The sequence below is a fragment of the Coregonus lavaretus genome, assembly GCF_964263955.1.
Source record: "Coregonus lavaretus genome assembly, contig: HAP1_SCAFFOLD_2540, whole genome shotgun sequence".
In the NCBI taxonomy this organism is placed as follows: Eukaryota; Metazoa; Chordata; class Actinopteri; order Salmoniformes; family Salmonidae; genus Coregonus; species Coregonus lavaretus.
In genome coordinates, this window is record NW_028164018.1 from 44,304 (window position 1) to 70,776 (window position 26,473).

The following is a 26,473-nucleotide window of genomic DNA, read 5'->3' on the forward strand; positions in this document are numbered from 1 at the left end:
AGACCTAACAGTGAAATGCTTACTTACACGCCCTCAACCAACAATGCAGTTACGTCACATTAAAACGTTTAACTTGAAACTACTGTTTTCCCCCCAATTTTTTTCTCTATCATGGTCACTACAGGAGTTCAGGAGAACTTCAAGTTCTGAGTAATATCAAATAATAATTTTGACTACAAATCCCAAATGAACCATTTTGAGATATCCCCGCCCATTTTCGTATAATATTGAATCGCCCCAATCACCGTATAGATATTCATGATCAACATGGAGTTTTGACCAACCAGAAATCTACCTCAGTGTTTTCTAAGTTTCCGGGAAGAGAGAATAACCGAAATTACCTCCCACATGTGAGCCCCGATCACACCAGGCGAAGCCTGTGTAGTGTAGTAGAGAGGAACCGGCACGAGAGGGAAGTGGGCAACGTAATTTCACCGACGACCGAACTAGAGCGGAAGCTGTAGCGCAGAAACCGGAGTGGCGTTGCCCGAGGCAGGTACGGTATCGTCCTCGTTTTTGTAAATGAAAGGGTTTGGAACCGGTTGACATTTGGAGGTTTTAACGTTTCTTCGAGGAAGAGAGTTGAAACTATGTCGGGTTGCGACGTTAGACAATGAATAGGGTGGACACTAGGGCCTGGGAAGAGTGCGTAGGCCTAGTTTTTCCGCGCACTTTACTGACACAGAAGCGGTGTAGAGTCTTTCCTCCCGGTCGGTCCACCAGTGTGGTCAGGTCCCTCTCGGACACCCGTTTCTAGGTCAGAGAGGTAGCCACACAACTGTCACCCTGGCAACCTAAAATCCGGTCATTGGACCTTTATGAAGTTAGCTAAATCTATCGTTTGTGTTCGTGGGCGATGCAACGTTAGCTAGCTGATGTTCTTCTCTTTCAGGTGCTGAAGCAATTACAGCAGGAAAGATGGCGGACGACCCAAACGCAGCGGACAGGAACGTGGAGATATGGAAAATCAAGAAGTTGATTAAAAGTTTGGAAGCTGCCCGTGGGTAAGTGTTTGAAATGGGCACAAGATACAGGACGTCTCACTGGGTGTCGGAGGGGTGGTGGGAGACGGAGATATGCAGACATGAATGGACAGCTGGATGAGCGAGGCCGAATTTTGGGAGTGGTCCTAGCTAGCCAGTTAGCGTGCTATTAACACAGTCAACATTGTAAATAACGTTAGTTCCTACCAATATTCGATTTTGATCGTATAATTAGTATGATGCCATTCATGTTATTTGTAGCTAGCTCTGTTACTTGTTATGTGTGTTGATGTCCGGGTTAGTTAGCTAGTTAGCTACATGTTGTTAGCTGAAAATGCCGGCTTCTGTGGATGAGGTCTTTAAAACAGTGGGGCTGTTTGTATATCACACTGACGCCTAGGTGCTTGTAGTAACGCGGGTTTACAGTATACACTAGTGTTGTTTTCAATTGTATTGGGTTGCACAAAAACAGTCCGTGGGAAGCCAGAAGTTACGTGCAATTCAATTTCAACTTAGCTACTAACTTACTGTGGCAGTGGGCAGGACGGTTGGTCGTTATGACGGGGGGAGTTTGAGACAAAATCGTATTATTAAACAGACTTTCCAAACGTGGGTCTGTTGTAGACCCACTTCCTCTGCTTACATCATGTCAAAAATAAGTCCCCCACAAGCTATTTCTTTTTTGGCCACATATGGTGCCGCTGGCACAGTAAGTTGAAATGCAATTGTATTTAACTTAGCTTCCCATGGACTGTTTTCTTTGTGCAACCCAGTACAATTGCCGCGTTGCTAAAAGCACCTAGCTGACACCAGTATGTTCCCATATGCTGCGATAGATAAAGCAGTTGATAGCTATGTTGGCTTGCTTTCAAGATACAGCATTGAACATGTCTTGTATTTGGGAGTGGAAGGCTTAAAGCTACAGTATGTTTGAGTAGCAAGCAGCAGGCACTCAACTGCCATTTCCTATTCCTTTGGTGACAATGTGTGTAGTTAGCTAGCGGTCATCCATATTCATTTAGATAAGTAGTTCACAGAGCTAGTTCCGTGGCTTACTCGGCAGTGTGATTAGGCAAATGGGACCGCTTTGCCCCCGAAGTGTTCTTGTTGTCCACTGGCACATAATCCTCTGCTACATACACATACGGTTGACAATTTGGCCTTTATTCACAAACCAGCTACCTGTGGGTATACAGCATCAACGTGTATGGCTCGCCAGTTTGCCTTTGACTGGTAGTGAATGTGGCTCAGTGGGAGTTTAGCACAGTCCTTGGTGTCAAGGACATAACTTGTTGTTCTGTATGGGAACTGTGTGCCCCTCCCCTTTCAGACAGTGGAATCTAGGAAGGTAGTGTTTGGTGACCAGTGGCGTCAACTGTTATAAAGTTGAGGTGTGTGTTACACAAGGGTAGATATGGGTCAGGTAATATTAGAGAATGATTGGAGGGGCTGATGGGTGGAAGATTTGTTTTGATTGTGGAAGCATATTCATTCCTTTCAGAGATTGATATGACTAAGACAGTGTTATTTACACAACCGTGAATATGTGTGTTTATGTAACTATCTGTCCCTCTCTCCTCAGTAATGGAACCAGTATGATCTCGCTGATCATTCCCCCTAAGGACCAGATCTCCAGAGTGGCCAAGATGTTGGCTGATGAGTTTGGCACGGCCTCCAACATCAAGAGCAGGGTCAACAGGCTCTCTGTGCTCGGGGCCATTACCTCTGTACAGCAGAGACTAAAGCTATACAACAAGGGTGAGTGATTTGTGTGCAAATGGAACTGTGTCGTCGTGTGTCTGTACTAGGAGCCTTGACCTCCTCATAGTGGACTCCAAAGCTACAGCAAGGATGTCTCTTTTTCTTGTTAGTTGTGTATATTTCTTAAGGGTCACTGGGTCTTGCCTGTGTTGACTGGTAAGTCCTGTCTCTCTCCTGTAGTGCCCCCTAACGGCCTGGTGGTGTACTGTGGGACTATTGTGACAGACGAGGGCAAAGAGAAGAAAGTCAACATAGACTTTGAGCCTTTTAAACCCATCAACACCTCCCTGTACCTCTGTGACAACAAGTTCCACACTGAGGTAGGAGCTCTACATATGTACATTGCCTTCGGAAAGTATTCAGAGCCCTTGACTTTTTCCACATTTTGTTACGTTACAGCCTTATTCTAAAATAGATTAAAAGTTGTTTTCTCTCATCAATCTACACACAATAACGCATAATGACAAAGCAAAAACAGGTGTTTATAATTTTTTGCTAATTAATAAAATAAACTGATGACATTTACATAAGTATTCAGACCCTTTACTCAATACTTTGTTGAAGCACCTTTGGCAGCGATTACAGCTTAGTCTTCTTGGGTATGACGCTACAAGCTTGACACACCTGTTCTTCTCTGCAGATGCTCTCAATCTCTGTCAGGTTGGATGAGGAGCATCGCTGCACAGCTATTTTCAGGTCTCTCCAGAGATGTTCGATTGGGTTCAAGTCCGGGCTCTGGCTGGGCCACTCAAGGACATTCAGAGACTTGTCGAAGCCACTCCTGCGTTGTCTTTGCTGTGTGCTTAGGTTCGTTGTCCTGTTGGAAGGTGAACCTTCGCCCCAGTCTGAGGTCCTGAGCGCTCTGGAGCAGGTTTTCATCAAGGATCTCTCTGTACTTTGCTCCGTTCATCTTTCCCCCGATCCTGACTAGTCTCCCAGTCCCTGCTGCTGAAAAACATCCCCACAGCATGATGCTGCCACCACCATGCTCACCGTAGGGATGGTGCCAGGTTTACTCCAGACGTGACGCTTGGCATTCAGGCCAAAGCGTTCAATCTTGGTTTCATCAGACCAGAGAATCTTGTTTCTTATGGTCTGAGAGCCTTTAGTTGCCTTTTGGCAAACTCCAAGTGGGCTGTCGTGTGCCTTTTACTGAAGAGTGGCTTCAGTAAAGCCATAAAGGCCTGATTGGTGGAGTGCTGCAGAGGTGGTTGTCCTTCTGGAAGGTTCTCCAATCTCCACAGAGGAACTCTGGAGCTCTGTCAGTGACTATTGGGTTCTTGGTCACCTCCCTGACCAAGGCCCTTCTCCCCCGATTGCTCAGTTTGGCCGGGCGGCCAGCTCTAGGCAGAGTCTTGGTGGTTCCAAACTTCTTCCATTTAAGAATGATGGAGGCCACTGTGTTCTTGGGGACCTTAAATGCTGCAGAAATGCCCAGATCTATGCCTCGACACAATCTGGTCTCGGAGCTCTACGGACAGTTCCTTCGACCTCATGGCTTGGTTTTTGCTCTCACATGCACTGTCAACTGTGGGACCTAATATAGACAGGTGTGTGCCTTTTCAAAATCATGTCCAATCAATTGAATTTACCACAGGTGGACTCCAATCAAGTTGTAGAAACGTCTCAAAGATGATCAATGGAAACAGGATGCACCTGAGCTCATGTTCGAGTCTCATAGCAAAGGGTCTGAATACTTATGTAAATTATTTATTTCTGTTTTTATTTTATTATACATTTGCAAAAATGTCTAACACCCTGTTTTCGCTTTGTAATTATGGGGTATTGTCTGTAGATTGCTGAGGATTAAAAAAAAATCTGTTTTAGAATAAGGCTGTAATGTAACAAAATGTGGAAAAATTCAAGGGGTCTGAATAATTTCTGAAGGCACTGTATGTCTCCGCTATGTGGGTGTTCAATCAATGTCAATCAAATTGTAATGAAATTGCTGTCTTTCTTTCTCCCTCTCTACTCTCTCCCTCCTCCCTCTCTCCAGGCGTTGACGGCCCTGCTGTCTGATGACAGTAAGTTTGGTTTCATAGTGATAGATGGTAGCGGGGCTCTCTTTGGGACACTCCAGGGGAACACCAGAGAGGTGCTGCACAAGTTCACTGTGGACCTGCCCAAAAAACACGGTACGCTCCGCTCATTACGCACACACAGACGGACATAAGAACAAGAACATTCAAGATTTTAAATTAAAACAATTGATCAAAAAAAGGAAATGTATATTATCCCCCATCACTACTTTTTTTATCCATCTAATCTTCTCGCTCTCTCAGGCAGAGGAGGTCAGTCTGCTCTGCGGTTTGCCCGTCTGAGGATGGAGAAGAGACACAACTATGTAAGGAAGGTGGCTGAGACAGCTGTCCAGCTCTATGTGTCCAACGACAAGGTCAACGTGGCCGGAATGGTCCTAGCAGGTTCTGCCGACTTCAAGACTGAGCTCAGCCAGTCCGACATGTTTGACCCTGTAAGTGTGTGTGTTTGAGATTAGCCATGGTTGATGCTGCACCAATCCTCACTGTGATCAGTTAATCCTTTATCGGACTGACGCTTTTGGTGCAATTCCTCTCATGGATTTACTCATTCTTTGTGACAATGCATAGCACTGCACACTAACCCCTGGTTTGTGTGTGTGCGCAGAGGTTACAGGCGAAGATTCTGAAGCTGGTGGACATCTCGTACGGAGGAGAGAACGGCTTCAACCAGGCCATCGAGCTGTCGGCAGAGGTCCTCTCCAACGTCAAGTTCATCCAGGAAAAGAAGCTCATAGGTGTGTGTTTGTGGCACATGTTGAGGTTAGATTTTGGGTTATCCCAGCGAATGTGTGTCTGTGCCTGCGTTTGTTCGGGTTAGTGAAGATTGTGAATGGTAATGATGATGAGTGATGATTGCTACCCTATTTCCATCCCCCAATCACTCATTCTTCTTTTTTATTTGACCCTTTATTCCTCTTCCCTCCCCCATTTTCTTTCTCTCTCTCTCTCTTTTCTCTTCTCTTTTCTTCTCTCTCGCTCTCTCTCTCTCTCTCTCTCTCTCTCGCTGCAGGGCGGTACTTTGATGAGATCAGTCAGGACACAGGGAAGTACTGTTTCGGGGTGGAGGACACACTCAAAGCCCTGGAGATGGGAGCTGTGGAAATCCTCATCGTCTATGAGAACCTAGACACCATGCGCTACATCCTTCGCCTGCACGGGGCCGAGAGCATCGGAACAGAGAACGGTACAAACACTCCCCATGCGTTATACTCTGCTTCAACGGAGCAGAAAATGGTACACACACACTCCCCATGTGCAGTATGTCGTCTTTCTCCATGAAGTAGAACAACTGAGCAGAGAATGCTACATACACACTCACTTTTCATGCACTTTTTCTCATTCCCTGTCTCCATTGGCCTTGTGTTTCAGATGAGAAGACTCTGTATTTAACACCAGAGCAGGAGAAAGACAAGTCCCACTTCACAGACAAGGAGGTAAGCCCTGTTCTCTGTCCCTTGGTGTCATACACAGTTGCCTTGACAAAACGTTATTTTCCTGAACCCATTCGGGTGGTTCAATTTGTTGCTGACTTGTTAACATTTCTTTGCGCTCTCTAACTGTGTCCATTTGGTGTGTGTGCATGTTCAGACTGGGCAGGACCACGAGCTGATTGAGAGCATGCCTCTGCTGGAGTGGTTCGCCAACAACTACAAGAAGTTTGGAGCCACGCTGGAGATTGTCACAGACAAGAGTCAAGAGGGCTCCCAGTTTGTCAAAGGCTTTGGAGGCATCGGGGGTGAGTCCACACTTGTTGTTATAGGGTATTAACATAGGTGTCTCTGTTATGGTCATGTTGTGAAGGTAGTTCACAGCATGAGATCAAATTCATAAGCCTAACATTAGTAATGACACTTCAATCCAGCAGAAGTCTTTGTCTGGATAATTGACTCTCTTTCTCTCTTTCTCAGGATGCTTGCGGTACAGGGTGGATTTCCAGGCCATAGATTACCAGGCAGAGGACGACGAGTTTTTCGATTTAGATGACTACTAGGTAGTAGGGGACTGAATTGGGGAGGAAGAAGAAGAAGAAGAAGAAGAAAAAAAAAAGCGAATGAATGAAGAAATAAGGAAAGTAAAATGACTTATCTTTTGCAGCAAGTGAGAGGGGGAGCCGAATCGACCATATAGACAGACATATACAGTACATTCAATTTTAAATGCATATACATACACTTCCACTAACGCTCACACAGGCTGAAGAGGAGTGAGATTTTCTTTCAATCCATAGAGGGACAAAACCCTTCCTGAATGAATCCCTGCCTTAGAGTGCTGGTTCCTTCCCCTGGTTGGATTGGACTTGACTCAAATATTTTTGTTGGTATATTTTTTTCTCCCCTCCATTTTGAATGAACACAACAGCAAGTTCCCAGCAATCCTCACTCGTTGCCACCCCCCCTCCCCTCGGTCTGATGAAGACTTTGGACTCACTCCTCGCATATAGAAAATATATATTATTTCTTCCCCTCATCCTGTCCTCCCTCCTTCCCCCCTTCAATGCATTTTTTCTTTTGCATTTCATTTTTTTACTGGTTGCTGCTGTTGTATTTTATGAGAGTGGGGATTTTTTTTTTTTTACCAGGGTTTCTGTAGAGAACGGGGGAAGGTATTAAATTTGAACTGCTCAAAACCATTGCTGCTACCTCATCCGCTGTCGTCTACAATCGTGTGGCATGGCTGGCCTTCCCAGAGGGGCTGGCTCTTCCTGCTTCCCCACCAATGAAAGGTTTCTTTGGCCAATAAGCACCAATGAGTGTGGCTGTAGAATGTCTGAATTGTTTCCTGCAATGATCATCATGGTGCATATATTTTATTTGGTGTGGAAAGTAAGGATGCTAAATTCTAATCCATGAGGACCTTAGAGGTAGTTTATCACTGCACTCAGACCACTGGTCAGGTTTCCAAAGTCTCAAATCAACTGCTGTCAAAAAGGTAAGAAGAAAGTGGAATTCAGGAGATAAACACATTCTACACTATTCGTCACAAATATGTGCAAATACATTTGTTCATCTTTGCCTAAAGATCCCTGTTCAAAGAGATGCATGCCTTGATGTCATTTTAGCCATTCTATATCAATTGTCAGTCTTCAAATGATCTGCTGCTTGTTTACTAATGTCCACATACATTTACAGTGTTATATTAGAAGTACTGCAAAATATGTTTTGCTTGCTTGCTCATCATATTCATTTATGTACTATGTTAACATAAGACGCAAGTCATCTCTGAGACTTCTAGAAAGCGTATTGACATTTAGTTTTGATGTGTTTCTCAGAATGGCAACATCATCTTCAAACATTTGCCCTTCTGTTTGGGGAGTCACGGTGGAAAGCTTTGGTAGCACCACAAGCCAATCAATATGGGGCAAGCCAGTTAAGGTACGCCTCTAGCAGAACTCGGCCAGTCGAGAGTGTTTGATTCATGAGTGGGGGCCCCACCCCCACTAAACACAGCCCTACCAAGTTGTGGCTGAGCGAAGCGAATGACGTCTCTGCATTTGCAGGCCGGGGACGCAGTGTTTGGTTTCCATTTTCACAGCTGAGTTTCAGGGTGACTAACAACATGGAGCCGGAGATTGAGGACAAAACGTTGGAATTAATGGTAAGCTTTGGTGACATTGGCCCCCTAGGTCGCTATTGGGAACGAAAAGGAGCCGTAGAGGCTTGAATCGAAGGCCGAACGGGGTACCAACCCGGACCGACGGCCAGGAGAGGTGGAGGAAAAAGGAAAGGGAACTAGAAATAGAGGGAGGGCCTGAAATATTGATATTATTATTTGAGGGTCCTGGTGCAGCGACTGACTAAGTCGTCGAAACCTATTAGGCAAAGTGACAGGGTAGTCCCTTATTTTTGCAATATCCAAATTGAATCCGTAACCTCATGTAAAATAGTCGAAAGCTTTCTGCAAGTCGTACGCTGGAGAAAGCCACGGATTTCGAGGTAGCTTTTCACTGCGGTGACGCTGCGCCACTCGGACCTGTGCGTCATAGCTAGTTAGCTAGCTAACTGGATACAACGTACCAGACTAAGTTAGTTAGATATAGAAATGTATATTAAAGTCAGATAAACAGAATAAAATGTTGCTCACACCCTTCCATGTGAATGTCTAAATGTTCTTCTGGTGTGCGTGCGTGTTCATGTTTATAAAGCTGCGTAGAAGGAAGTGCACAACATTAACTCGTGAGGGGTATTTTCATTGCTAACGCGCTATTATGATAGCTAAGCAACAAATAGTTGGCCACCGTGATGCATCAATAATATAATTTACTTGATTTCGACTGACATAGACAGATTACCTTGGTAACAAACTAACTATGTTGTACTTGGTTTTTCCATATTTCCATTGTTCAATTTACTACGGTAATGTTAGCTAGCTCGCAGCCTCATAGGTAACGTTAGCTAGATTGAACTAGCCAGCTGACCAGTCCAAAAGCCAATGTATCAGATTTTGGGGTGATGGCTAGCTGTTTGCCCAGAGTTCTACCTTGCAAGTTTACTTGTTGTTGGTCTGATGTCGTCTATCAAAAATGATATCTCTCTGTCAAGACTGTCAATTGGCTAACAATATAATAACATTTCAGTGTTGGTAAATAGTAGCTGGAAACACAGTAGATAGCTACAGTAAGCCTGATAATTACAGTAAAATGGTTTGTTAAAAAAGGAACCTATTTGGTTTCAGCCAGCACAAGAGTCCTCAGCCACCATTGTTTGTTTTGGCAAAGTGAAATTCCACATAACCGGACTCGCTCCTCACACCGCAGCAATGATGGCAATATTTTCACACTGAATCAGAAAATAGTAATCTCTAGGTTATTCACCTGTAACTAGCTAATAAATCTGTCAGGACTTCAATAGTTTTCCCTTTTCCTATTAGGTCAGTCATACCCCTCTCTTTAAATCAGTTAAACCATTACTAAGCTCAATGGCAAGCATCATTTGACATTGACTAAACCTATATCAACACAACAACTACCCTGCAAGTAAACTACATTGATCTTGAACTAGGATACATGTAATGTTTCTGTTCTATTTACCCTCTTCCCTTCCCTGTGTACCCTTTCCCCAACCTAGGCTATATTAGATAGCCTACTCGCACTGAATTGACAATGTACACTCATGTTATGTTTGTTCTAGATTATTTTCTGTGTCAGTATATTTTGTCCCTATGTAAATCACTAACCACATCCATAGTGTGAGAATGGAAGAACAGAGGGCGGGGCATTAGCAAAAATCAAAGGGCTGGAAATTGACGAACATGCCCGTTGCGGAATTGCCCCTCCAACTCCTCTTCCTATCCCCACCCACTTCATATATCTAATAATGCTTTTGTGTGTCTGTATAAGTATGTGTTTCTGCGCTCACTGTGCAAATGTGCGTGTAGCTCTAATACTGGTTTTTCCCCTCACTACCCCCCCACCTTCTCTTCTCATCTTCACAAACACTGGTTTGGTTACACATCTCTTCTCAACACCAATCTGTTCTTCACTCTTTCCTATTCTGTTTGGTCATATTTGTCTTCCCTCCACATTCCTCCCATTTCTTCCACTCCTTTTTTGTCTACGTATATTCTACCCCCGTTTTCATCTTCCTCCTGCTGCTCTCATCTATCCTCTATACCTCATCTCCTTTCCTCCCCCCTTCATCTCTCTTTTCCTCACTCTCTTCCCATCTTTCCTCATCCATCCCGGTCTCATGCCTGTTTTCTCTCCTTTCATTCCTCTTCCTATCTCTCTCCCTCTCTCACACAGTGCTCTGTGCCTCGCTCTCTCTGGCTGGGCTGCTCCTCGGTGGCAGAGAGTTTGTGTGCACTCAGGTGCCTGCAGAGCATCCCCTCCACCCGGGCTCACAACCAGGTTCTGCTACTCTCTCCTCTTAATTCTGACCTACCTACCGCCCCAGTCACACCTCCCTCCTCAGACCCTAACCCCACCACACCACGTACTGTGTCCTGCACCCTCCCCTGACCCCCTTGCCTTCTCGTCTCTCCCTCCCAAAAACATGCTCCTCTCTCCAGCCCAGCTTACAGGATATCTGACATATTGGCTCAATTTCATATTAAGCCTCCTAGAAAAGGGTTGATCTCTACAGACAAGCACCGCCTGAAAGATACCTCCCTCTTTCCTGGGTAAAAAATAAATAATGTTTTGGTCAAAGCTGAAGTGACACAAAGACCAAATTGCCATCAAAGACAGCATAATAGGCTAACACATGAATCACAGGAACATGATTGTATCAAGCCTGGCCAAACCTAGCTAGGCCTTGTCAAAGTGAAAGTTAAACTTCAGATAGCTAGACTGTCTCTCCCTGCCCTCGCTACTCTAAGGCTTTGGATTTGTTTTTAAACAAAAAAATAGGCCAAGTTCTGACAAGTTGTCCAGTTCACTTGACAAGAGTTGTCTAGTTAATCTGAATTAGATGAGCAGAGTTGGGGCCACTGGGGTGAAAGGAAGGAGAGGCTACCAGAGCATGTCACCTGGGGAGCAATGCTGGGTTGCCTGGAAGTGTGGTGGACAGGGGATGGTTTAGGACCCCCCCCCCACCCTGCCTGTGTTATGGGGAAAGTGAGGGGCGCCCATGGTATGCTCGCTGGCTGTCTCTGGCTGCCTGTGCCTTGCCTTGCTCTGTCTCTCTATTTGTTCGTCTGTCTGCTCTGTATGGCATTGCTGCATGAACACTAGTGTCGGCATCAGCCTTGACCCCCTGACCTTGTCTGTGTACCTGTCTGACCTGTTACTATTGGTCTGTCAGTCTCCACTGAAGAGCGACTGAAATGATCCAGTGCAATATCCGTTTCATTTTTGCAGATGAGATAGTGGAGATGTGCTACTGTTGGCTATCTGAGGAAATCCCTTATGTTTCTCTTCTACACACCTGGACAGGGTTATCAATAATCTGTGACAGGGTCAGATGACGTGTGGGACACATATATATATATATATATATATATACACACATACGCAGCCCATGCTTGTTATATATATATCTGTGAATGTTTTAATGGGCGAGAGGGTGCCCGTCTGGTTCAACCTTTAACAGTAGTTCTCCCAGCACTCTCCCTCTGTCTGTGGGTGCATCCCAAATTACACCCTATTCCCTATATAGTGCTGTACTTTTGACCCAAAGTAGTGCATAGTTGGGATTAGGGTGCCATTTGAGATGCAAACTGTCTGTTGGAGGGTTGGGTACCATCAGATTACGGTTTCATTACTGCAGGGTTTGTCTAGCAGCCATACCCACATACTGTTTAATTTCCTGTCCAGACTGCACATCACAGGGAGAGGAGATAGAGATCCGCTTACTTACATTATTAGCTAGCCGTGTGTGTGCCATTCTACTCTGCATTCTGCTACCATTTTGCTCATTTGTGTTCATTTACCTTTTAACAGACACCAAATGAGCTCTAACCATTCATTCCCTGTGTTCTTGTCTCTCCATACAGAACACATCAGTCATGGAGTCACAGAACCACGTAGACGACCTCTCGCCAAAGAAGACCACAGTTCTCACCAAGGTGTGTGTGTGTGTGTGTAGGTGGATTATGAGGGTGTGGCATCTGTGTAATATATCTGAGAGATATTAAATGGTAAAATGTGTCAATCGTCCTCGAAGTAGCACTTAATTGTATGGCAATGGGCAATTTGATTCAGTGGGAAGGGAACCCATAGTGCCGTGTGTGTAACTCTGTCCTCTGTCCCAGCTTAGTAACGGTCCTGTGATGACGGGCTCTCGTAAGCGCCCGTCAGAGGGGAACTACGACAAGGAGAAGGAGCACTGCATCGCCCTGTTTGACCAGTGGTCCGAGGCTGACCAGGTGGAGTTTGTAGAACACCTCATCTCCCGCATGTGTCACTACCAACACGGCCACATCAACTCCTACCTCAAACCCATGCTCCAACGAGACTTCATCACAGCACTGCCAGGTAACACACACTCACTTTTTTTTTTACAGACACACTTTCGCACCTGCTCATACACACGTTCACAACTTATTTTGGGTGCTTCCACTAGAGTCCAGCACAGGCATGAATTTTAAGGCCGAGCCCTACCCATGCCTGCGACTGCCAAATTTAAGGCCCAGCCCGGCACGGGCCCAAAATTAGAAATCACTTCCTTCCATTAGCTCCTGGTCTCTCTGTTCTCCCCCTCCCTGCGCAGCATGCGCTCTGCTGCTAATCTGCCTGTGTGAGTATCCATAGCAATGGCTCCACCTTGGGCTGCTCAATGACGAGACGAGAGAGTAGTTAGCTGTTAGCTAACTACTTTTCGTCACTTTAAACTCCGGAACATTATTATTTTCTGTGACCTAATCTCGCCTGTCGACTCTGACAATGTTCTGGTCTAATATTTGACGAGGTTGAAGCACTTCTGACACCAGGTTAGTCAGATATGACTGTAGGCTACTGCGCAGCAGATCACGAGCAAATGGCTCAACTTCAAAGTGTTAGTGATAGCCCAACCCGTACCCTAGTAATTGATGAAAAAAACATCCCTACCCGGCCCCCAACCTGATGTCTAGTGTCGGGTAGCAGAACTCCAGCTTCCACACACTTGCACTCATTCACACACCATGCTTACACACACTTACACCCAATCTCTCTCTTTCTGTCTCTAGCCCAGGGTCTGGACCACATAGCAGAGAACATCCTGTCATTCCTGGACGCACAGTCTCTGTGCTCTGCAGAGCTGGTGTGTAAGGAGTGGCAGAGGGTGATTTCAGAGGGCATGCTCTGGAAGAAACTCATAGAACGCATGGTCCGCACAGACCCCCTCTGGAAAGGCTTGTCAGAGAGGCACCAGTGGTGAGCATGAACACAAACGCTCGTAGTGATACTGGAGACGGAGATACAAGGAATAGGGAAGTTCTGAAGATTGATTTCTCATTGGCTTATTGTTCTGTCCGTCATCTCAGGGAGAAGTATCTGTTCAAGAACCGAACGACAGAGGTCCCGCCCAACTCCTACTACCACTCCCTGTACCCCAAGATCATCCAGGACATAGAAGTGAGACTTTAGCTCTGTCCACAAAAAACCCTCCACCCTTGTTGGTTTCAGCTTGTGGCTACGTCTCAAATGGCACCCTATTTCCTATTTAGTGGACTACGTTTGACCAGGGCTCTATGTAGGGAATAGGGTGCCATTTGGGGGCGCCTTCTGTTGTGTTCTGTATCTATAGACCGTGAGCTTGATTAAAAACGATATTTTTTCCCCATCTGATCGGTTTTTCCTCACTCACATATCTACTCTTTATTTCCTCTCTGTTTTCTTCTCTCCCCCTATTGTCTTCGTGCGTTTCCTCTTCTTGACATGTATCCTCTCTCTCCTTCCCGCTACCTGTCAACCCGCTCTCTGGTCTCTTCACCTCTACCCCCCTCCTCTCCTCTCTCTGTGTGTGTAGACTATCGAGGCTAACTGGCGGTGTGGCAGACACAACCTGCAGAGGATCCAGTGTCGGTCAGAGAACAGTAAAGGAGTCTACTGCCTCCAGTACGACGACGATAAAATCATCAGCGGCCTTAGAGACAACTCCATAAAGGTGTGTGAGTGTACTTATCTTTTTGGACAGGTCTAGATGGATGAATCATGTTATTACAGACCGTATTGCAGGCTATGCCTTTGATGTGAAACAGCAGCTTGTCTGTATCTCAGAAAATACATGAATTAAAGGATGAAAGGAGTCATTTGCCCACCCTTTGTGTGTTCCACTCATCTGTCTGTCCTGGTGAATGAGGGGGAGGAGGGAGGGGGTGGTGAGGATTTGTCTTATTGTTCTAGAGGGAGACTGTCTGTCTGACTGAGGCACTCAGGAAAGGGCCAGCCTGTCCAACCCAGCTCCAGCGCTGTAGTATGCAGAGATCCCTCCACACTGCAGGGAAATGGGGCATGAACAATACTCTGAGACCAGCTTATTCTTACCCTGACCCAAATCTCCTGCTTGATTTCTCTCCCTCCCTCTCGCTTAATCATCTTTCTACTTTCTCTCTCTCTCCCCCCCCCATCTCTTCCTCTATCTCTGTAGATATGGGACAAGCAGTCTCTGGAGTGTCTGAAGATCCTTACAGGTCATACAGGCTCAGTGTTGTGTCTGCAGTATGATGAGAGAGTCATAGTCACTGGTTCCTCTGACTCCACTGTCAGGTATGACACAGTCATCATACACACACTTGGGCTTTGTCCAAATGGCAACCCTATTCCCCATGTATTGCACTATTTTTCACCAAAAGTAGTGCACTACCATACAGTGCATTCGGAAAGTATTCAGACCCCTTGAATTTTCCACATTTTGTTACGTTACAGCCTTATTCTAAAATTGATTGAATAGTTTTTTCCCCCTCATCAATCTACACACAATACCCCATGATGACAAAGCAAAAACTGGTTTTTAAGAATTTTAGCAAATGTATATTACCAAATAAAAGTGGAAATATCACATTTACATAAGTATTCAGACCCTTTACTCAGTACTTTGTTGAAGCACCTTTGGCAGCGATTACAGCCTCGAGTCTGACGCTACAAGCTTGGCACACCTGTACTTAGGGAGTTTCTCCCGTTCTTCTCTGCAGATCCTCTCAAGCTCTGTCTGGTTGGATGGGGAGCGTTGCTGCACAGCTGTTTTCAGGTTTCTCCAGAGATGTTGGATCGTGTTCAAGTCTGGGCTCTGGCTGGGCCACTCAAGGACATTCAGAGACTTGTCCCGAAGCCACTCCTGCGTTGTCTTGGCTGTGTGCTTAGGGTTATTGTCCTGTTGGAAGGTGAACCTTCGCCCCAGTCTGATGTCCTGATTGCTCTGGAGCAGGTTTTCTTCAAGGATCTCTCTGTACTTTGCTCCGTTCATCTTTCCCTCGATCCTGACTAGTCTCCCAGTCCCTGCCGCTGAAAAAAATCCCCACAACATGATGCTGCCACCACCATGCTTCACCGTAAGGATGGTGCCACGTTTCCTCCCGACTTGATGCTTGGCATTCAGGCCAAAGAGTTCAATCTTGGTTTCATCAAACCAGAGAATCTTGTTTCTCATGGTCTGAGAGTCTTTAGGTGTCTTGTAGCAAACTCCAAGCGGGCTGTCATTTGCCTTTTTACTGAGGTCTGGCCACTCTACCATAAAGGCCTAATTGGTGGAGTGCTGCAGAGATGGTTGTCCTTTTGGAAGGTTCTCCCATCTCCACAGAGGAACTCTGGAGCTCTGTCAGTCACCATCGGGTTCTTGGTCACATTCCTGATCAAGGCCCTTCTCCCCCGATTGCTCAGTTTGGCCGGGCAGCCAGCTCTAGGAAGAGTCTTGGTGGTTCCAAACTTCGTCCGTTTTAAGAATGATGGAGGCCACTGTGGGGACCTTCAATGCTGCAGAATTTTTTGTTACTCTTCCCCAGATCTGTGCCTTGACACAATCCTGTCTCTGAGCTCTATGGACAATTTCTTCAACCTCATGGCTTGGTTTTTGCTCTGACATGCGCTGTCATCTGTGGGACCTTATATAGACAGGTGTGTGCCTTTCCAAATCATGTCCAATCAATTGAATTTACCACAGGTGGACCTGCAAGTTGTAGAAACGTCTCAAGGATGATCAATGGAAACAGGATGCACCTGAGCTCAATTTCTAGTCGCATAGCAAAGGGTCTGAATACTTACGTAAATACGTTTTTATTTTTAATACATTTGCAAAAATGTTCAACAACCTGTTTTCGCTTTGTCATTATGGGGTAGATTGCTGAGGAAATTGTTTTATTTAATACATTTTGGAATAAGGCTGTAACGTAACAAAATGTGGAAAAGTTCAAGTGGTCTGAATACTTTCCGAATAGGGTGCCATTTGGGGGACAACCTTACACTGCCATCTATGCCGTTATATTACAGACTAATGCTTTAACCACCCGGTATGTCAGCGTAAAACCCACAGCCAACTATACGGTAGAAATGCGTCTAGAATCCCTAGAATGGACATTGGCATTCTACAAACGTGACTAAAAAGTTGTCTTGGTCAAGATAGCCAACTGTCTCCACATCTATCTGGTATTTACCCAAGACCCACCACAGCCATCTGAACACTTCTGACTGTCACACTATCCAGCCCTAGCTACACACTGAAGAGATTGCTATTTAAATTAAATTGTGACCATTTCTCACCCTCCGATATAAGGCTATCTGTTATATTTCCTATATTTGACTCTGTGAGAGAGTTGTGATAGTCAATATTGTTAGCTTACATTTTCAATGTCACACGATGTCCAAACCTGAGGCAAGAGTGAGTGTGTGTGTGTGTGTGTGTTCGCGCCAACCCATGCCAGTGTCGGCTGCACACAGAAGCTCAACCTTCACACACTCATTACTTCACACTCTCCCTGGGAGGTATCCAAGGAAAATGTGACTTCACTTCCTTAGTGACGGCTTGACGGGCACTTGTTTGTGGCTTTGAGTCTCAGCTTTTCCAGTGTGTGTTCTGAGTGTGTTTGATCCCCTCTCCCTGTCGGACAGTGGAACTCAATAAAAACGCTCTTAACGGCTGGTCCCTAGTGTAGGTTGTGTGTTGACTGGGACTCGGCCCAGTGTCCAGCCTTGGCTGTATCAGTCATCCTTTAATTCAGTTTGCAGAGCTTTCACTAAGTCTCTCTCGTTCTCGCTCTCTCGTTCTCTTTTCACAATATTCCCCTCTCCCTATCATCCCCTCTTTTTCTCCCCCTCCCTTCCCTCTCCTTTTTTATCTACCTCCCCTTGTCCTCTGTCCCTTCCCCTTCCTTCTCTATCGCTCCCCCAGGGTGTGGGACGTAACGTCAGGTGAAGTATTGAACACTCTGATCCATCACAACGAGGCGGTGCTCCACCTGCGCTTCTGTAACGGTCTGATGGTGACGTGTTCTAAGGACCGCTCCATCGCCGTGTGGGACATGGCCTCGCCCACCGACATCAGCCTCCGGCGGGTCCTCGTGGGGCACCGCGCCGCCGTCAACGTGGTCGATTTCGATGACAAATACATTGTGTCGGCGTCGGGGGACCGCACCATCAAGGTGAGAGGTGTGTGTGTGTGTGTGTGTGTGTGTGTGTGTGTCATGGAAAATAAAATGTGGGACTTGTGTATTAGTGGGTATGTGGGTGCACATGAGTATACCTTGTCTCTACAGTAGTTGATATTGGAGTTGTTTCCTATAAATATTGATGTCTGAGTGTCTCCCTCTCTCTCTCTGCTGCCCCCTGTAGGTGTGGAGCACCAGTACGTGTGAGTTTGTGCGCACACTAAACGGACACAAGCGAGGCATCGCCTGCCTGCAGTACAGAGACAGACTGGTGGTCAGCGGCTCCTCAGACAACACCATACGGTAAGAGACTGGCCCTGTCCTAAATCTGACCTGCCTGCTACTGTACTAATCATAGTACATACTATTTAGAACATAATGTTTAGAAATAATGCATGCAGTAATCAAGAAATATCTACATACTACACTGACTCGTACTGAGAATGCGTCAGCAAATGCACAATGGCGTTGTTTCCCGCCATTCGTTCATTTTGGTACAGCACGTCCCCTTATCTGATATCAGCTGCTGTCAATCACACATGGGTCTAGATGAAAAGCAGAAACGAGTATGACGTCCTGGCATTTCGAACATACTATGTTTAAAAAAAAATGCTGCATACAGTGAGGGGAAAAAAGTATTTGATCCCCTGCTGACTTTGTACGTTTTCCCACTGACAAAGACATGATCAGTCTATAATTTTAATGGTAGGTTTATTTGAACAGTGAGAGACAGAATAACAACAAAATCCAGAAAAACGCATGTCAAAAATGTTATAAATTGATTTGCATTTTAATGAGGGAAATAAGTATTTGACCCCCTCTCAATCAGAAAGATTTCTGGCTTCCAGGTGTCTTTTATACAGGTAAAGAGCTGAGATTAGGAGCACACTCTTAAAGGGAGTGCTCCTAATCTCAGCTTGTTACCTGTATAAAAGTTATACATTGATTTGCATTTTAATGAGGGAAATAAGTATTTGACCCCTCTGCAAAACATGACATAGTACTTGGTGGCAAAACCCTTGTTGGCAATCAGAGGTCAGACGTTTCTTGTAGTTGGCCACCAGGATTGCACACATCTCGGGAGGGATTTTGTCCCACTCCTCTTTGCAGATCTTCTCCAAGTCATTAAGGTTTCGAGGCTGACGTTTGGCAACTCTAACCTTCAGCTCCCTCCACAGATTTTCTATGGGATTAAGGTCTGGAGACTGGCTAGGCCACTCCAGGACCTTAATGTGCTTCTTCTTGAGCCACTCCTTTGTTGCCTTGGCTGTGTGTTTTGGGTCATTGTCATGCTGGAATACCCATCCGCGACCCATTTTCAATGCCCTGGCTGAGGGAAGGAGGTTCTCACCCAAGATTTGATGGTACATGGCCCCGTCCATCGTCCCTTTGATGCGGTGAAGTTGTCCTGTCCCCTTAGCAGAAAAACACCCCCAAAGCATAATGTTTCCACCTCCATGTTTGACGGTGGGGATGGTGTTCTTGGGGTCATAGGCAGCATTCCTCCTCCTCCAAACACGGTGAGTTGAGTTGATGCCAAATAGCTCCATTTTGGTCTCATCTGACCACAACACTTTCACCCAGTTCTCCTCTGAATCATTCAGATGTTCATTGGCAAACTTCAGACGGGCCTGTATATGTGCTTTCTTGAGCAGGGGGACCTTGCGGGCGCTGCAGGATTTCAGTCCTTCACGGCGTAGTGTGTTACCAATTGTTTTCTTGATGACTATGGTCCCAGCTGCCTTGAAATCATTGACAAGATCCTCCTGTGTAGTTCTGGGCTGATTCCTCACCGTTCTCATGATCATTGCAACTCCACGAGGTGAGATCTTGCATGGAGCCCCAGGCAGAGGGAGATTGACAGTTCTTTTGTGTTTCTTCCATTTGCGAATAATCGCACCAACTGTTGTCACCTTCTCACCAAGCTGCTTGGCAATGGTCTTGTAGCCCATTCCAGCCTTGTGTAGGTCTACAATCTTGTCCCTGACATCCTTGGAGAGCTCTTTGGTCTTGGCCATGGTGGAGAGTTTGGAATCTGATTGATTGCTTCTGTGGACAGGTGTCTTTTATACAGGTAACAAACTGAGATTAGAAGCACTCCCTTTAAGAGTGTGCTCCTAATCTCAGCTCGTTACCTGTATAAAAGACACCTGGGAGCCAGAAATCTTTCTGATTGAGAGGGGGTCAAATACTTATTTCCCTCATTAAAATGCAAATCAATTTATAACATTTTTGACATGCGTTTTTCTGGATTTTTTTTTTGTTATTCTGTCTCTCACTGTTCAAATAAACCTACCATAAAAAAATTATAGAGTGATAATTTCTTTGTCAGTGGGCAAACGTACAAAATCAGCAGGGGATCAAATACTTTTTTCCCTCACTGTACTATAAAACTTCACATACCCAAAATGCCTACTATTTACAACACAGTACGGGTATTCGCACACGGCCAGTCTGTGATGTCTTGTTTCACTGGGTTTATGGGGCATAGTGGGATGTATGTGTGTCAGATGGATGGATAGATACACACAGAGTGTACAAACCTTTAAGAACACCTTCCTAATATCGAGTTGCACCCCCGTTTTAACTGTTGTGCGCGAAAAACCCCAGCAGTGTTGCGGTTCTTGACACAAACCGGTGCGCCTGGCACCTACTGCCATACCTTGTTCAAAGGCACTTAAATCTTTTGTCAAGCCATGTCTCAATTGTCTCAAGGCTTAAAAATCATTTAACCTGTCTCCTCCCCTTCACCCACACTGATTGAAGTGGATTTAACAAGTGACATCAATAAGGGGTCATAGCTTTCACCTGGATTCACCAGGTCAGTATGTCATGGAAAGAGCAGGTGTTCATATATCCTTCAGAAAGTATTCATACCCCGTTTACTTTTTCCACATTTTGTTGTTACAGCCTGAATTTAAAGTTGATTACATTTAGATATGTTGTCACAGGCCTACACGCAATACCCCATAATGTCTAAGTGGAATTATGTTTTTTGAAATGTTTACAAATTAATTAAAAACTAAAAGCTGAAATGTCTTGAGTCAGTAAGTATTCAACCCCTTTGTTATGGCAAGCCTAAATAAGTGCAGGAGTAAAAATGTGTGTAACCAGTCACATAAGTTGCACTTTGCATTTTTCAACGACTACCTCATCTCTGTACCCCACACATACAATTATCTGTTCGAGCAGTGAATTTCAACCACAAAGACCAGGGAAGTTTTCCAATGCCTTGCAAAGAAGGGCACCGATTGGTAGATGGATTAAAATAAAAAGCAGACATTGAATATCCCTTTGAGCATGGTGAAGTTATTCATTACACTTTGGATGGTGTATCAATACACCCAGTCACTACAAAGATTCAGGCGTCCTTCCTAACTCAGTTGCTGTAGAGGAAGGAAACCGCTCAGGGATTTCACCATGAGGCCAATGGTAGGGCTGTGACGGTAATTGAATAACTGTGTAACTGATGGTTATGGATGAAGACCGCCATGAAAATAAAATAACCGTCAAAACCGTTGAAATAGGCCTACATCAATTTTGGGATTACATTTTTTTACCAACTTTCTTTTCATGTCGATAAACTTTACATAATAGCGGGAGTGTTTACTAAGGATTATAAGCAATTGTTTTGCTGACTTAGTCTGTCAAACTTTCTAGATCTCCTTCTCTTTCCAACTGTCCTTTGATGCTTGAGCAGCTAATCCCTAGATGTGAGGGGTTGTAGAACGCTATAGGCTATGGGACTTCAGTAAAAAAAAACAATGTGATATGTGGACTTTGTTTTATACAATGCATGTTTTCATTGCTTGCTAGTAAATAAATAAATCGGTATTTTTAAAAAGTTTGGATGTGTCTGACTACTCATTAATTATTCAACAGCAGTCGACAAGGTTGTTCTGGTTCTGAGGCTTGTAATGCAGTAATGTTGTGTCAAATGGACAATGCACCAATCCTCTCCAACCTGACATGGTATAATTTGATATCCCCACAAGTAGAATAGTAGCCTAGGCTATACAGCAGTGCACTTTTTTAAATGTATTTTTTATTTTACCTTTATTTAACTAGGCAAGTCAGTTAAGAACAAATTCTTATTTACAATGACGTCCTACACCGGCCAAACCCGGACGACGCTGGGCCAATTGTGCGCTGCCCTATGGGACTCCCAATCACGGCCGGTTGTGATACAGCCTGGAATCGAACCAGGGGGTCTGTAGTGACGCCTCAAGCACTGAGATGCAGTGCCTTAGACCGCTGCGCCACTCGGGAGCCCATGTGGTAGCCTACAGTTTGTAAAACATGCAATTTACCGGTAAGCCCTGTCGTTTGGTTACATTCATTTCTGCATGTATTAAATACTCTCTGAGTGGAAACGTTGTTTGCAGAGTTCACAACCTGCTACTCTTGTGAGAAACAAGTTTTGGTTTATTTCATACCATTTACGTGATCCATGTGAGCAATGAGCATGTGTCTGGTTTCTCTTTCCTGTTAATCTTGACAGGGCGCATGCGCCTGAGCACGCATAGAGGTACCTGGCCTGCTTCTCGCAAATGTCAAATGTAGGATAGTGCCCAGCTGGGCTTCTCAGTATTTTATTTATATTTTTTATATAGTAGTTACTCACAGTTTTTGAAAAATCTTTCCAACACTACCCCTCGATAATCAGCTGATAAATAGGCTACGGACATGTTTCCTAATGTAGCCATTCTGGACTCCATCTCTTTAATGACTCACGCCCTTCATGATTTAATCTTGTAAAAGGCTTATTTTCAGTAGCTTAGGCTACATTATTTCTCTCATTACGGCGTCCTCTCTTTGAAAACGATATGCCTCTGCCATCGAATGACCGCTGCAGTAGGGTCTGTGAAATTATGCAACTATTTCGAGAAAAGTTGGAGAAAACCCGTCGGACTTCGTTTGAATGGTTTTGTGCGTCGAAGTAGGATCTGTATGTATTTCTTTTTTATGCGGAAGAGGACAAGGTAGGCATATCTTTATTTTGACTCTTAATGTTGTGTCAATACGAAAATGCGACAGATCCTCTCCAACCTGGCATTTCTTAATTTGTTGATTTTAATATTTATAACACAGGTGGCTGGTGGCACCTTAATTGGGGAGGATGGCTCATAGTAATGGCTGGAACGGAATAAATGAAATGATATCGTACTCATTCCATTCACTCCATTCCAGCCATTATTATGAGCCGTCTTCCCCTCAGCAGCATTCTGTGATTTATAGGTAATAATAATAATGAAATGCCATGATAATAACGAAGTGTAATGGCTTGTTTCAAATAGGTTTTTATTAAAAAAGCATATCCATGTAAACAAATGTATAAACAGAATTGTGACCTCCCCCTGAACTGTTATGTCGGGGACCGTGTATATTGGCCTGGCCAATTACCGTAACCTCAAATTCCAAGACTGTCAGAGCCCTAGCCAATGGTGACTTTAAAACGGTTACAGAGTTTAATGGCTGTGATAGGAAAAAACTGAGGATGGATCAACAACCTTGTAGTTACTCTACAATACTAACCTAAATGACAGAGTGAAAATAAGGAAGCCTGTACAAAATAAAAAATATTCAGAAACAAGCATCCTGTTTGCTATAAGGCACTAAAGTAAAACTGCAAAAAATGTGGCAAAGAAATTAACTTTATGTCCTGAATACAAAGCGTTATGTTTGGGGCAACTCCAACACAACACATCACTGAGTACCACTTCATATTTTCAAGCATGGTGGTGGCTGCCACATGTTATAGGTATGCTTGTCATCGTCAAGGACTGGAGTTTTTATGATACAAATAAACGGAATGGAGCTAAGCACAGGGAAAATCCTAGAGGAAGACCTTGTCTGCTTTCCACCAGACACAGGGTGATGAATTCACCTTTCAGCAGGACAATAACCTAAAACACAAGGCCAAATCTACACTGGAGTTGCTTACCAAGAAGACTGTGAATGTTCCTGAGTGGCTGAGTTACAGTTTGACTTAAATCTACGATGACCTGAAAATGGTTGTCTAGCAATAATCAAGAACCAATTTGATAGAACTTGAAGACATTTTAAAATAAGAATGGGCAGAGGTTCCACAATCCAGGTGTGGTAAGCTCTTATACATTTACCCAGAAAGACTCACAGCTGCCAAAGGTGCTTCTACAAAGTATTGACTTGGATGTGAATACTTATGTAAATGAGATTTCTGTTTTTCATTTTAATATCTTAGCAAAAAAAATTATATTTCTAAAAACATGTTTTCACTCGTTCATCATGGGGTATTGTGTGTAGATGGGTACGAAAGAAAAAACATCAATTTAGAATTCTGGCTGTAAAACAAAATGTGGAATAAGTCTAGGGGTATGAATATTTTCTGAAGGCACTGTACTAATAGGTGCCGCCCTTTGCGAGGCATTGGAAAACCTCCCTGGTCTTTGTGGTTGAATCTGTGCTTTCACTGCTCGACTGCGGGACCATACAGGTGGTTGTATGTGTGGGGTACAGAGGTAGTCATTCAAAAACTCTTGTTAAACACTATTATAGCACACAGTGACTCCATGCCGCTTATGTGACTTGTTAAGCACATTTTTACTTCTGAACTTTAGGCTTGCCCTAAATAAGGGGTGTGAATACTTTCTGAAGGCATTGTGTGTTTGTGTGAATGTATTTTCTTTCCAGATTATGGGATATTGAGTGTGGAGCGTGTTTGCGAGTGTTGGAAGGTCATGAGGAATTGGTCCGCTGCATTCGCTTTGACAACAAGAGGATTGTCAGTGGTGCATATGACGGGTGAGTAATACTCACTAAGTTTATAGATTATTTTTCCAATACACACACACACTGCTGTTCTCTACTGACCTTGTCTCCTCTCTCTGCAGTAAGATTAAGGTGTGGGACTTGCAAGCTGCCCTGGACCCACGAGCCCCAGCCAGCACCTTGTGTCTGCGCACACTGGTGGTGAGGATCTTTGTGTGTGTTTTAATGTCTGGTCTGTTTTAGGCCGTAGCCTTACGCGGTTGTCATGTTGGTGTGTGTGTTTCAGGAGCACTCGGGGCGCGTGTTCCGGCTGCAGTTTGACGAGTTCCAGATCATCAGCAGCTCCCATGACGACACCATCCTCATCTGGGACTTCCTGAACGTGTCGACCAATGGACAGTCAGAGGGCCGGTCCCCCTCACGCACCTACACCTATATCTCCAGATAGCAGGTAACACAGACACACACGCGCACACACAACTCTGGCTGGGAGTTTCTGACCTGTCTCTGTCCTTCAGGTGGCGACATCCCCTGCAGCGATTCCTGGAGGAGCTGAGATCTGATTGGCTGATGGAGTGTGTGTTGCAGAGAGGAGCTCAACTCGTCCTCTTCTTCCTCATCCTTCTGTCCATACACCCGTTCTGACGAGGGTTTAAGTCTCCCACCACACCCCTGAAACACACACACTGCAACTCAACCCACTGTTGAACACATACACCCCCACTCACGTTCATATTCTATCACTAATTTATGTTCTCCAGTCTACACTAACCCACCACAGTAAAAATGCACATCTTACACCTAACCTTACCAAATCATTTACCTTTTAGAAGTCCTACCTTAAGCTCTAGTTCTTCAGTTCTCACCCACAACCCTACCTAGACACACACATGAGCGTATGGACAGAGAATAACCTTGGAGCTGCAGTGTGGGAGATGCTCTTTATCTCAGCTCTGAGTGAGGAAGGATGAGAGATGGAGTGAGTTAGTTAATGAGTGAGTGAAGGATAAAGAGCCCACTCCATCTATCCTGGTTCCCTCTCTCCTTCTCCCTGGGATGAACACTTGTTCGGAACGCGGAACACACGTGTGTGAACCTGTGAAATGCGGCATAGACTAATAAAAAGACTTGGTGTATTTCTCCGTCACCATGGAAATGGACTTGCATGTTGAGGATGCCGGGATACATCATCCTGGCGATACCTCTGCTCTTTCCTTTTACGCCTGTTTTACTTTCTTAATATTTTTTATTATTTTGTTTTTTATATTTTATTTGACATTTTGTTCTTGGTAAAATTATACTAAGCATTGTTGTTCTCTTTCTCTGTCTGGTATTCTCTCATTGTTTTTGTCATTCTCTCGCTTTTCTCACTAGTTTCCTCTCACCATCTCTTTCTCTATCCATCCATCTTTCTCTGATCATCTGTGTGCTTGCTTTAGTTATGAGAGAAGCTGGAACTCTGAATGCAATTTAGCTGTAAACTGAGTCCTCTTGTCAAAAAATTGTTCTACATTAAAATGATTTTTTTTTAAAGAAAATTATATTGTGAATAAAGTACTTGACAGTGATCGGGTATTGAGCCAACTAAAACGTGAATGACTGTATTTGTCTGTTTGTGTATCCCTTTGTGTCGTTATTGTGTGTGTGTGTGTGTGGCTGCATCATTAAGTGTGCCCAGATGTGTGTTAGCGTCTGGGTCCTTGAAGCTAAGATCTGTATTTGTTGAAACTGCCATGTCCGTTTAGGATATTACAACGACAAGGAAGTTACTTAAAACAACACTGTTCTTTCCCCTCTGACGTCATCGCACGCCCGCTAAAACAGCAGAGAATGTACTGCGTTTTACTTTTCTATTTTTCTCTCAGCATTGTTGGGAAAGACCCGTAAGTAAGCGTGTCACTGTACGTCTACACATGTTTACGAAGCAAGTGACAAAATGTG

At 44.6% G+C, this 26,473-nt stretch overlaps 1 protein-coding gene and 1 pseudogene across 4 annotated transcripts; both read left to right on the plus strand.

The window, feature by feature from the left end:
• The first annotated feature begins 363 nt into the window (after nucleotides 1-363).
• LOC311117570 (eukaryotic peptide chain release factor subunit 1-like) lies at nucleotides 364-7,429 on the plus strand. Of its 3 annotated transcripts, none has more exons than XM_084192501.1 (11): nucleotides 364-496; nucleotides 893-1,004; nucleotides 2,566-2,741; nucleotides 2,925-3,064; nucleotides 4,741-4,879; nucleotides 5,027-5,217; nucleotides 5,391-5,520; nucleotides 5,796-5,969; nucleotides 6,155-6,219; nucleotides 6,374-6,521; nucleotides 6,694-7,429. In XM_084192501.1, exons 2-11 carry the CDS (start codon nucleotides 919-921, stop codon nucleotides 6,774-6,776), a joined length of 1,332 nt encoding a protein of 443 aa, XP_084048627.1. In that variant the 5' UTR covers nucleotides 364-496; nucleotides 893-918; the 3' UTR covers nucleotides 6,777-7,429. The 3 variants fall into 3 exon arrangements, with proteins under 3 accessions (XP_084048627.1, XP_084048626.1, XP_084048628.1); XM_084192500.1 differs by having other exon boundaries at nucleotides 480-766; XM_084192502.1 differs by lacking the exon at nucleotides 364-496 and adding an exon at nucleotides 499-757.
• Nucleotides 7,430-8,175: 746 nt separating this feature from the next.
• On the plus strand, nucleotides 8,176-26,124 carry LOC311117569 (F-box and WD repeat domain-containing 11-B-like; annotated as a pseudogene). Its single transcript has 13 exons — nucleotides 8,176-8,380; nucleotides 12,218-12,289; nucleotides 12,476-12,698; nucleotides 13,391-13,577; nucleotides 13,688-13,778; nucleotides 14,173-14,310; nucleotides 14,794-14,912; nucleotides 17,527-17,776; nucleotides 17,967-18,085; nucleotides 24,455-24,565; nucleotides 24,655-24,733; nucleotides 24,819-24,983; nucleotides 25,051-26,124. The product of its transcript is annotated as an F-box and WD repeat domain-containing 11-B-like (transcript).
• The last annotated feature ends 349 nt before the right edge of the window (nucleotides 26,125-26,473 follow it).